The sequence below is a fragment of the Haliotis rufescens genome, unplaced genomic scaffold (genome assembly GCF_023055435.1).
Source record: "Haliotis rufescens isolate VD_foot unplaced genomic scaffold, xgHalRufe1.0.p SCAF_25, whole genome shotgun sequence".
Lineage (NCBI taxonomy): Eukaryota > Metazoa > Mollusca > Gastropoda > Lepetellida > Haliotidae > Haliotis > Haliotis rufescens.
The window spans coordinates 104,577-117,932 of record NW_025963946.1 but is presented as its reverse complement, the minus strand read 5'-3'; the positions used below and the strand labels follow the sequence as shown (position 1 = coordinate 117,932).

The 13,356-nt window shown below is 38.8% G+C and overlaps 1 protein-coding gene across 1 annotated transcript; it reads right to left on the bottom strand.

Moving 5' to 3' along the window:
* Positions 1-2,792: 2,792 nt before the first annotated feature.
* On the bottom strand, positions 2,793-13,053 carry LOC124152613 (transient receptor potential cation channel subfamily V member 3-like). Its single transcript, XM_048402178.1, has 2 exons — positions 12,947-13,053; positions 2,793-5,039 (listed from the first exon to the last, which is right to left on the bottom strand). The coding sequence occupies exon 2, from the start codon at positions 5,022-5,024 to the stop codon at positions 2,793-2,795; it is 2,232 nt and encodes a 743-aa protein (XP_048258135.1). The 5' UTR covers positions 5,025-5,039; positions 12,947-13,053.
* Positions 13,054-13,356: the final 303 nt, after the last annotated feature.

Genomic DNA, 13,356 nt, shown 5'->3' with positions numbered 1-13,356 from the left:
GGAATTTTGCAACATGCCGTCTCATAAGTAAGAGTTCTCACCCTTTGTTAGAAGATTTGGCAAACGTCTCATACTGTTTATTCATAATATTGAAAGGCTATGGGCTTATGGTACATGCCATATAGAAATGGGTGTATATGCAATTATTATAATATATTATTAATTTTGAAACAAACCTAGGATAATATTTATCAATCAACTGCTGGTAAAATCAATAGACGTGCCCACATACACATGTATGCATAATAGTGTGCATCACAAAGCTGTTATCTACCGTTCTCTGTTATCACCTTCTCCAACTAAACATCATAATGCGGAGAAATGAGTTGGCATCAAGTGGATCTCCCTTATTCTGATATACTGGTTTTAGTATACCTGTCAGCTCGTTATCATATACCATGCCAGTGGGAAAGCCAATGCTGAATTGACAAACGTAGAGAGGTCCCATTGAGGAAGCCGTTTCTTCACGAAGTTAGACGGTATATTCATAAAGGCAACACGTTATCATGGCAAGTTGCTCATTAAACAATTGCAGATAAAGAAGAAGATGTGTATTGACCACAGCTATTGTATTCTAAACCTTGTGTAACAATGACCCTATCAAAGATTTGTTTCTTTGTTGTATGACGTCGCAATCAGCATCATTCCAGCTGGCGGCCTGTAAATAATCGAGCCTGGACCAGATAATCCTGTGATTTTAATAGTTTGATAATAACTATCCACGCCGTCGGGATATCATGACACGGTAATGAACCAAGTCACCGAGCCTGACCATCCGATCCATTAATTTGCCTCTTGCGACCAACAAAGCTTGTTGGGGACCAACTCAAACCCGGGATCCCCACGGGGATCATGGTAGTTCAATCATAAAATAACCAGAAGTCGACGACATCAATATAGACCCGTGAAGATCCGGGGTAGAATAGGTCTTCAGAAACCCATGCTTGTTGTAAAAGACGACTATGCTTGTCGTAAGAGGCGATTAGCTGGATCGGGTGGTCAGGCTCGCTGACTTGGTTGATGCATGTCATCGTATCCCAATTGCGTGGATCGATGCTCATGATGTCAATCACTGGGTTGTCTGGTCCAGACTCGATAATTTGCAGACCGCGGTCATATAGCTTGAATATTGCTGAGTGCGGCGTTAAACAACAAACCAACGACAACAATACAAAATATAACAATATACACAACCTATAAATGAAAATTATGGCACATCAAAAAGGTGTGAGCGTCACACTTAAATATAACTCTTCTTTAAGAAAAAGCTGCATCCATGTCTTAACTGTCATTAACTAGGAACCGTATAAGACATATGCTACAAAACCAAAGTTCAAGTTCAAGAAACACGGATCGTAATACGCCAACGTCATTTGTAAAAAACTGGTAATAATCACAGTACATGTGTGTACTTGGAGATTCCTTTGGGATGATTACATTCATCGGTGGCGGGTGTGGTGACGTTGAGTATCTTCGCTTGAGATTGTTTTCCGAAATTGGATTGGTAATTAATCACATCAACATTGTTAACACGTACACAATCCTAATCTTGTCAGTCTACTGTGACAGAAGTCCGGCGACAACTTGCACTCCAATACTTTACTACAGACTATACAATTGCCGTCCTGAAACAATCGCTCTTGTGTTTCGAAGGAGAAAGTGACCGAGTGAATGTTTACGCCGCTTTTAGCAATATTCAAGCAATATCACGGCGGGGAACACCAAAAATGGGCTTCACACATTGTACCCATGTCGGGAATCGAAACCGGGTCTTCGGCGTGACGAGCGAACGCTTAAACCACTTGGCTACCCGACCATCCCCAAGAAGCAAGTAGACTGTATGTCAAAAGACAAAAGACAAAAGCACATCATATTTTATGTTAAAAAGACGAGGTAGCCCACACTGCAGATGAAACACAGCAAGATCTGGACTGATGAGACGGGAGAGATTTAGGAAAATATTTACAGGAATAAAGAAAAGCAGGATATAGCTGGCATCTATAGCATGTATTCATTCGGAAATAGTATAGAAAACACATGACAAAAAATAAATAATGACAATAATAATTGTTATCATTGTTATAAAATAGTACTTTCAACTGCAGGTGCAACTTACTTACAAAACTTTAGCGTAATTGCGTTTACCATTTTCTTTTTTATTTACAATTATTTCATTTGACACCAATTGTAAAAATGATTGTTTTCGGCATTGTAAATACAATGTAATTCTTTGTTTAAACTTTTCCTAGGGGACGATTATCATCTAAAAAGTCGATTACGTCATTTGTGAACACAGTGACGTCCTAAAAGCGGTGAGTGGAATGAACCGATTTTTGTTGGTGAAAAATATACAAAATGTGAAAGATTTCCGATAAATCTAGTGCAGTTGGATATACTGAAGTACAATACAGGTGTCATGACGTTTTCACAAATAACATGGACATATCATCTTGAAGAGGTAAAATTCTAATCCTTCACAATAAACTGTCTATCATATGATAAATCTGGAACATTTTCGGGTTCATAAACACCACATTTTGAACCAATCAGACTTTCACAATAACAAATGTGTAAATGAGCCATTTTCTAGAGATAATATTCTTCCAGATATGCCAAACTCTAAGTTGTCGGTTGTGTAGGAGGCAAATGATTGTAAGCTGTAACTAAAGAACCCTCTACTTGCCCGAAGCCCACGATAGTGCATGTGTTGGGTCATATGTTAGTTTTTGATAATGATCCAGTCTTCCACTTTGTAAGTGACTTGTCACTTTTTCTATGACGTCTTGGTTTATTTATTTTCTTCTCCCATAGTCTTCAATAACTAGATACTGGACAGGTTTGGCTCTGTCGCTACCGATTGTCATTTCCTCCCCTACCTTTGTTTTGTTCAGTAGGTTGTGCAGTGATCTAACAGCCTTCGACGTGACAGTGTGTTCAAACGTATCTTCGGATAAAGCGTCTCCAACTCGCACACGATCAATTTTAAGAAGATATCGCGTACTGCCATAATCTGTCTTTTCCTCTTTCCCGATGGGCGTCCTCAGACATTTAGGTAGCATATCTTCAATGAATAAGACAATGGACAATCTCTGTAGCCACAGCAGTTCATCTGTATTCTCGCAGTTGTCACATGTTTTTGACATTATAGCAATGAGGATGTTGAGGAGGAACATCTGGATGACTATCACAGAAAGGACAAAGAGTGGGACAGATCCATGCCGCCATGCTTGCTCAAGCCCTTTTATCTCTTCGTGACCGGTCATCATTTTAAACATCGTCATTAGACTGATAGTGAAGTTCCCAAAATCTGAGTTTTCATCACAACCTGTTGAGTTCTCCCTTGTTGAGTTTCCAGGCGGACCCTCCGCCATCGACATGGAATAGTGCATTGCACTAGTAAATGCTAAAATCATTATGAAAATGATTGGTACAAATTTCAACATATCCGCAAAGAGGACCTTCTGTAACATAACTGTTATGTAGCTGAACTGTCGGATTCCTCGCAGGAAGAACGTTGTTGACCACCAACCAAAGATCAATGCTATCACCAGCCAGTAATTACTTGTAACAGTTTCAGCATTCCACGCCATGTCAATCAGTAACGCAAAACCAAACAGCACAAATATACATCGGTATACTCCATTGTGATGCAGTATTGTAAAATGAAAAGGTTGCCATGAAACAAAACTCCGAAGAAATTCTAGAATTATATAAAGGAGGCTTATGACCAATGAGACGCCATTCCAAGCCTTGAAGTTCCAGGTCTCCATATGGTTTGCTCCAGCTTTGCGGATGACAAAAGTTTTGCGTTCAGAATGGTAGGTGAGTGTACTCATTAGCAATAAGTGAAGAAGCAGGCCGACATAGTAACAATGCCAGTACTTCTCCCACTTTAAGTACACCACTTCTCGGACAGTGTAGACTTTCAGAAAATTACATGCCTTCTCTGTCTTCAAACTGCATATGATTTCCAAAATACTTTGGTTTGTGCTTCGTCTAAATTGCTTCCAATAGGTCACTACTGGACATTCCACTTTGCCGTTTGCCAGCCCCTCGGCTCTGTGTCCTGTGTTCATGAAGTCAGGCGACATCTGAAGAATAGCTTTATCCCAAGTTCCCTTGTCAATCTCTGTTACATCACATTCGTAGATATCAAAAACGCCGTCATGGCTAGTGAAGAACTTGTATACATCTTCCATACCAAGGATGTGTTCAAACACGTTGGCCAGACCCAACACGGCAGCAAGATGGAGAGCTGTTTGATTTTGTTTATTTTCTAGTTGTACATTTTGCCGCTTTTTGTCTCTTTTTGCTAAAATATCAAACATGTTGATGATGTCCCTCTCTTTGTCTGGATTGAAAGATGCGTACAGGACCAGAGAGTGAAAAACTGTATTGCCAACACTATCTGAATCGTGCAGCTCAGCGTTATTGTCAAGGAGATGGTTCACCATCATCACATCATTGTTCAAAGCAGCAATGGACAAAGGTGTCCCTCCTAACATCACAGTGCCTCTTAATTTCTTTCCTCTAACTTTACTTCCCATCGCCTTTTTGAGCAAACTATGATTTTTTTTATCATTAATTTCCTTCTCATCTTCCTTTATCAGTGCATCAATCATGCATTCCGGAAGAGATTGTGGATGTTGATTATCCATGGCCATGGCAATGGCAATGTGGAATGGCGTCTGTCCACGATACTCATCGTCCTTCCTCTCACAGTTGATTAATCCTGGATCACAAGCAATTAAATACTTCGCAACTTCATTCTTCCTACAGCTGACGGCAATATGAAGCAGCGACTCTCCAGAATCTGACGCTAGTAATGTATCACGTTTGTTCTTCTCCGCATCAGTAAATCTATAGCTTACTAGTCTTTCTTTGTTGATCGCCTTTTCGCCTTTGCGCTTCCCCTTATTCTTCTCTAAAAACTTAATCAATTCGTTTTCATTCACGGTCTTGTCCATTAAGTTGGACACAAGGTTCAACATGGGATCTTCAAGCTCGTGTGTGATCTTTTCCATTTTAGAGTTTTAACCCTGAAAATAGATAAAAGAGGACTCTAACTAATTTACTGCCTCAATCGCTGTAAACAATCTGCGGTATTTCATGAAGAGAATTATTATTAGTTATTGCCAACTGATGGGATTTTAGAAAGAAGTGATTTCAAATAAATTGTTCTGTCTGAGGTAGATTTCGGACCAATAACAATGCAGGAATCCTTGATGGGGCGAGTGAGTGAGTTAAAGTTTAACGTCACATCGGCAATACTTCAGCCAAACCGTGTCGAGGGGAATCCTTAAGGTCATGGTACAAATTGAAATATCTCTTTTCATCTGCTGATGGAATATTCTATAACAAAGAAATTATCCAACGACACATCGGACAATTTTGACGACCGAAAGAAGCAACTGGCCTCGTACTTTTGGTCTGTCACAAGATCTAAACATCATGCAATCATCTGGAATTAAGACATGCAATGGTCTACAGGAACCAGACATCATGCAAACAATAACGGTACAATACACACGCTTTTTCAAGGCGATGTTCCGAATAAAAACGCATGTAAAGGTCAATCCTGATATGTAATTGAATACAAAAATAGTCCCACTGGTTGCATTCTGCGACTTATTTCTCTCTGACAACATAAACAAATCTGAAACCCACACTGTTTCGTAGTATCTTAAAAGAGGGATGTCCATGAGAATGAATTAATAACCTGTACCTATCCACCTAAAAGAATATCACAAGTGTCGGTTCTATCTGTTCCTCTAGATCACAGTTATCAATTGGTTTACCTGTTTCACCATCGTGTTAAAACATGTATGGGAATGTATATAGTCCAGTTGACTATGGCACATAAATAATGTCTTTTAATGTGTTTTCTTTATTATTCAAGTTCATGTCTCATGTTGCCTGTAATCTTCATAAATCATCGAAAACGTTTTTCTTCTAGCCTCCATTGCATCTTCTGTTGTAATAACGAACGTTATTATATAATGTCCGAGGAATGTTGACTGAATAAACTGTAAAAAAAGCACACATTGAGTACCTGAAGGAAACTACGTCATGCATTTCAAGAATTATTTTTCAAAACAAAAAGCCTAAATCTAAAAGTATGACTTAACCCTATTACCATAAAACATTATTTGCATAGTGTAACCATTGCACCTAAGGTCTCTGGCAATACTGCGAGTTCAAATTGCTTTCAAATTGCAAGTCCTGATCCTCAAATTATCTCAGGTAATAATTAGTGATCGCACATGTCTATATATTCTTAGTGGGCAGTTCCTACCCACAAAGACGACGACTAAGAGGTAACTACTCTTGCGTTTTGATTACGAAACATGTTCACGTCCTTAATTGTTTAAAATTGTATAGAATGCATAATGTTTAGATTCTAAACGTGTTCAAAATCTAAACCTAAATAGAAATCTGCTTGGTGTAGTTTGCTCATCTGCCATGGTTACACCAAGAAACGATGTAATTGATCACTTAAATGTAAAGCATCAATGCAAGAGAGTAACCGGTCTTGATTATCCGCTGAAACAGATTCCATTTAGCGTAACGGGCAAAGTAGCTGTGAACATTATATGAATGGATCGCCAAAAGTCAGTGAAAGTTCGCGAAAAAGTGTAAGTACGACCTGCTCTGTCGGTAGCACCCGCCATTCACAAAATTTGCATAAAAAAGTAAGTATTTTTCGAAATTTAATGGTATCCCACAACGACGGACATTTTTCTTCTAATGCTTGATTTCATTGCCCTAAGATTGAATTTCCTCATGACTTTTCGAAAGTTTGACATAACAGTTATTACGACAATAAATCTTCTGTAACCATAAACACTTCAAATGAACTTATAGGTACGGAGTTAACTGACGAAGACGACAAATGACAACATTCCTCACTTTTCGTGAACACGTTCATGTTCCAAACATGCCGAGATTTTGAAAATGTTGAAGTCTTGGCCCATTGCTAGTGTTACATATTATATAATATACTAGATTTTAATTTGTTATGAATCATTATTCAGTAAATTTGAATCTGAATGGTATCTGAATCCCTTTATCTTGCAAAAGTTGCAGCTCTTCGCGGCGAATATTCTAGTGTGACAATGATTCGCATGTAATGAGGTGAGGATGTCCCTATCCACTTATCTGAGCATGGTTAATGTTTGCACTGCAAACGGACCAACATGTATGTATGATATTATTATCATATATTTAATTTCAGGGAATGTTTCAAGACTGCCATAGTGCTTTAGTGAGTGAGTGAGATTGATTTTACGCCGCTTTTAGCAATATTCCAGCAATATCACGGCGGGGACACCAGAAATCGGCTTCACACATTGTACCCAAGTCGGGAATCGAACCCGGGTCTTCGGCGTGACAAGCGAACGCTTTAACGACTGTGCTACCCGATCGCCTCCATAGTGCTTTACAAAATCATGTGTGCGAGCATGAGTGCAAGTATATTTGCGTGCGTCATGTGCTTGCGTGCCTGGTGTGAGGATCTGTTCAAGATGTTAATGTATTGATATTTCGTATGATGTGTCTGAAGTGAGACATTAATTAGCTCTGTCTATCTCCTACTCACAATTGTCAGAAAAACTGGTAACCGGGTGACTAAACTGGTGAACTAAAGGGAACGTATCAGCTTGCATACTGTTTTTCAGTCAGACCCTTAGTGCTACAAGGTTTGTTAGGTCGTATGAGCCTTATTGTTCAAAAGTATCAGCATGTGTAAACCCAATATTTCACATGGTAGAAAAATCTACGATCAACTTTTTCGAGTACCGGTAATATGACAATGTAAACAATAAACAAGAATCATATCCCTGATATCCGAAATGATCCATAACTTTCTAAGGCATAAACATATTTGAAAGTTTTTGCAAATTTACAAACGTGTCCTTGCTCAAGGAAATGCTCATATTTCAAACCCTTATAAATTGACAAAAAAAGTCAGAAATTTATCTAATGACGATCAACAGAGATGCGTTTGAAATACGCTCTGAGAAAATATTTACTGGGGTATCGACTTCCGAAGTCATATTTGGAAAATTCTGACCATCCGGTCATAGCATTCACGAAATTGGTGCTTGTGCATATGGCAAAGGATGTTTCAAAGGTGTAGTTCATACGAAAAGTTAGCTCATATCGGGAATACTGAGCAAAATCGGTCATTGCATCTATTTCCTACTTTTTTTGGATTTTTTCATAGGCGTAAAAATCGGCTTTTTGTCCCGTGTAAGTTATTTTAATCAAGATATTAAAACAAACACATTTTAGCAAGTTTAATAATCTACTTCAACCTATGTATATAATAATTAACTAATTGCCTCATTTACATAACTTGAATGTTAAGACCCACACTGAACTTGTATTAGTCCCTTGACTCTTCTGTGGCTTTGATTAATCTCAGTGATGGGCGATATGGCTGAAATATTGCCAAAGTGACGTTAAACTTTGCTCACTCACTCACTCTCAATGTTGGACCCGAGTAATATTTTCCTACTCAGAACAAAAAGTAGGTTTGATTTACGTGTAGCAATAATCCCGTCGAACGTGCCTCAAACTAAGCGAGTTTTACACCGAAAACGCGATGATGAGGCACTGTTTACAGTATGTCGGACTATAATCGAAGAACCAAAACACAGGACACTGCAAGACTTACACGACTTAGCGATAGGAATCACGGGCTACACCCTGCAGGGATATCCACAACATAAACACCAACAACAGAACGGAGTTAAAATTTTTTTTATATAAGCTGTGGTACGAGTACCTTTATTACGGAAGTGTAGTAGGGCCACGGTGAAATATTTTTGTCTCAGTATCTCCTACGTAGGACTTATCTCCTGCGAAGGACTCAGTATCTTCTACGTAGGACTAACTATCTCCTACGTAGGACTTATTACCTCCTACGTAGGACTTACTATCGCTTACGTATGACTTAGTATAGCCTAGAATCACCATCTCCTACGTAGGACTTAGCATCTTCTTCGTAGGACTTAGTATCTCCTACGTAGGACTTAGTATCTTCTACGTAGGACTTACTATCTCCTACGTAGGACTTACTATCTCATATGTAGGACTTACTATCTCCTACGTATGAATTAGTATGGCCTAAAATCACCATCTCCTACGTAGGACTTAGCATCTTCTTCGTAGGACTTAGAATCTCCTACGTATGACTTAGTATCTCCTACGTAGGACTTTCTATATCTTACGTATGACTTAGTATGGCCTAGAATCACCATCTCCTACGTAGGACTTAGTATCTTCTTCGTAGGACTTAGTATCTTCTACGTAGGACTTAGTATGGCCTAGAATGGCCTAGAATCACCATTATTGTCTCCTACGTAGGACTTACTATCTCCTACGTAGGACTTATTATCTCCTACGTATGAATTAGTATGGCCTAGGATCACCATCTCCTACGTAGGACTTACTATCTTCTAAGTAGGACTTAGAATCTCCTACGTATGACTTAGAATCTCCTATGTAGGACTTACTATATCTTATGTATGACTTAGTATGGCCTAGAATTACTATCTCCTACGTAGCACTTACTATCTCCTACGTAGGAGTTACTATCTCCTAAGTAGGACGTATTGTCTACTACGTAGGACTTACTATCTTCAACGTAGGACTAATTGTCTCCTACGTAGGACTTACTATCTCCTACGTAGGAGACAATTAGTCCTAAGTAGGACTTATTATCTCCTACGTAGGACTTAGGACTTACTATCTCCTACGTAGGACTTACTATCTCTTACGTAGGACTTACTATGTCCTACGTAGGACTTATTACCGCCTACGTAGGACTTACTATTTCCTAAGTAGGACCCACTATCTCTTACGTATGACTTAGTATAGCCTAGAATCACCATCTCCTACGTAGGACTTAGTATATTCTTCGTATGACTTAGTATCTCCTACGTAAGACTTAGTATCTTCTACGTAGGATTTATTCTATCCTACGAAGGACTTACTATCCCCTATGTAGGACATATTATCTCTTACGTAGGACCTACTGTCTCCTACGTAGGACTTAGTATCTCCTACGTAGGACTTAGTATCTCCTATGTAGGACTTACTATCTCTTACGTATGACTTAGTATAGCCTAGAATCACCATCTCCTATGTAGGACTTATTATTTCCTACGTAGGACTTACTATCTCTTACGTAGGACTTAGTATAGCCTAGAATCACCATCTCCTACGTAGGACTTACTATTTCCTAAGTAGGACCCACTATCTCTTACGTATGACTTAGTATAGCCTAGAATCACCATCTCCTACGTAGGACTTAGTATATTCTTCGTAGGACTTAGTATCTCCTACGTAGGACTTAGTATCTTCTACGTAGGATTTAGTCCTACGTAGGATAAAATAAATCTTACTTAGAAGATACTAAGTCCTACGTAGGAGATACTAAGCCCTATAAAGAGAGGTGCTAAGTCCTACGTAGGAGATGGTGATTCTTGGCTATACTAAGTTTACTTTATTCTATCCTACGTAGGACTTACTATCCCCTATGTAGGACTTATTATATTTTACGTAGGATTTACTATCTCATACGTAGGACTTAGTATCTCCTACGTAGGTCTTACTATCTCTTACGTATGACTTAGTATAGCCTAGAATCACCATCTCCTACGTAGGACTTAGCATCTTCTTCATAGGGCTTAGTATCTCCTACGTAGGACTTAGTATCTTCTACGTAGGATTTATTCTATCCTACGTAGGACTTACTATCCCCTATGTAGGACATATTATCTCTTACGTAGGACTTACTATCTCCTACGTAGGACTTAGTATCTCCTACGTAGGACTTACTATCTCTTACGTATGACTTAGTATAGCGTAGAATCACCATCTCCTACGTAGGACTTAGTATTTCCTACGTAGGACTTCCTATCTCCTATGTAGGACTTATTATTTCCTACATAGGACTTACTATCTCTTACGTATGACTTAGTATAGCCTAGAATCACCATCTCCTACGTAGGATTTAGTTTCTTCTTCGTAGGACTTAGTATCTTCTACGTAGGACTTAGAATCTCCTACGTTTGACTTAGTATCTCCTACATATGACTTACTATCTCTTACGTATGACTGAGAATGGCCTAGAATTTCTATCTCCTACGTAGGACTTACTATATCCTATGTAGGACTTTTTATCTCCTACGTAGGACTTACTATCTCTTACGTATGACTTAGTTTGGCATAGAATCACCATCTCCAAGGTAGGACTTAGTATTTTCTACGTAGGACTTACTATCTCCTACGTAGGACTTACTATCTCATATGTAGGACTTACTATCTCTTACGTAGGACTTATTATCTCCTACGTTTGATTTACTATCTCCTACGTAGGACTTAGTATCTCCTACGTAGGACTTACTATCTCTTACGTATGACTTAGTATAGCGTAGAATCACCATCTCCTACGTAGGACTTAGTATTTCCTACGTAGGACTTCCTATCTCCTATGTAGGACTTATTATTTCCTACGTAGGACTTACTATCTCTTACGTATGACTTAGTATAGCCTAGAATCACTTTTCCTACGTAGGATTTAGTTTCTTCTTCGTAGGACTTTGTATCTTCTACGTAGGACTTAGTATCTTCTACGTAGGACTTAGAATCTCCTACGTTTGACTTAGTATCTCCTACATAGGACTTACTATCTCTTACGTATGACTGAGAATGGCCTAGAATTTCTATCTCCTACGTAGGACTTACTATATCCTATGTAGGACTTTTTATGTCCTACGTAGGACTTACTATCTCTTACGTATGACTTAGTATTGCCTAGAATCACCATCTCCAAGGTAGGACTTAGTATTTTCTACGTAGGACTTATTATCTCCTACGTAGGACTTCCTATCTCCTACGTTTGACTTAGTATCTCCTACGTAGGACTTAGAATCTCTTATGTATGACTTAGTATGGCCTAGAATTACTATCTCCTACGTGGGACTTAGTATCTCCTACGTAGGACTTACTATCTCCTACGTAGGCCTTACTATCTCCTACGTAGGACTTCCTATCTCCTACGCAGGAGATAGTAATGCATGAACCAAGGCAGCGAGCCTGGCCATCCGATCCCATTAGTCACCTCTTACGACAAATATGTGTTGCCGAAGACCAATTCTAACCTATGGAATCCTAGAAAGGGCATTATTGCGTTGTCGCCCTTACAAAAACAAGCTCAAAGTGTCATAATGAGCCAAAGCGCGACAGTGCGACATTTTGACTATTTGTCGCGCTATGAAAACTATTTTTTACTTTTACAATAAGGCGACAACACGTCATTTTTTCCCAAGGTCAAAATGTTCCTTCTAGGATTCCATACTAACCCTGATCAATACATTTACTGAATTTAATATAGAATAGAATGGATATACAGTCAATATTTTGCCTATAGATATTTATGCTTGTCAGTACAATGACAATCTTGACATGCAAATCACAACACATCGACAATTCAACCAGTCTCTAGACCCCTTATCAGCCTGCCTCGCGTCTAGTGACTGTCTGTTACGTCTAGAGAGGGTTTTTTGGATTGTACAGACACTGAAGCAGTTTTCAACTTTTCAACCAAATTTAAACGATTTTTGCTTGAGGTTGATATCCTGTTGGTGCATACGTGTAGGATTCCCTTCCATTGTAAGCACGTCTCATATTTGCAGGAGATGCAGTAAGAGGATTTAATGTCTTCAGGATTTCAATATTACCGTGCCCTGTTCCATATTTCTGTGTCAGCTTTGAGAAGAATGGAAATAAGAAACGTGTAGCTGCACTAAATCAGCATCACATGGACAAATTTAAGTGAAACCCATGGAAAAGTATACTAATGGAGAATTGTACTCCTACCTATCATCCGTTCTTGATTAGATGACTATTAAAAAAGTATTAAAATATAATTGCATACCTTGTTTCTGTGCGTCCCAGCCAGTGGACACTATAAGCCGAGGTCTGTTTCCAGATGGTTAGTTATACTCATGGCGCAACTTGTTTACTGTTACTGGGGTAATAATGATTTTGTTTTGCTTCACTAAGGTAATAATGATGTTTCCTACTATTGAAAAACAGCTTTCCCAGAGAAGCGCTGATTCCTAGAAATATAGAAATGCCATGAAAGGTATTAGTTTGTAATGCGTGTAGTCTTTATTCTCCGTTCCAGTTGGGAGGGAACAAATATAATCAATATTGCAAGGGTTCTATTGCTGGAGCCGCCGCTTTGATAACTAAATAATTTCAAAATAGTTGGCATTGATTGAAATCGGTGAGACACAATACAGACGGGATAAGGTATGACGGGAAATGCATCATTTAGGAAAT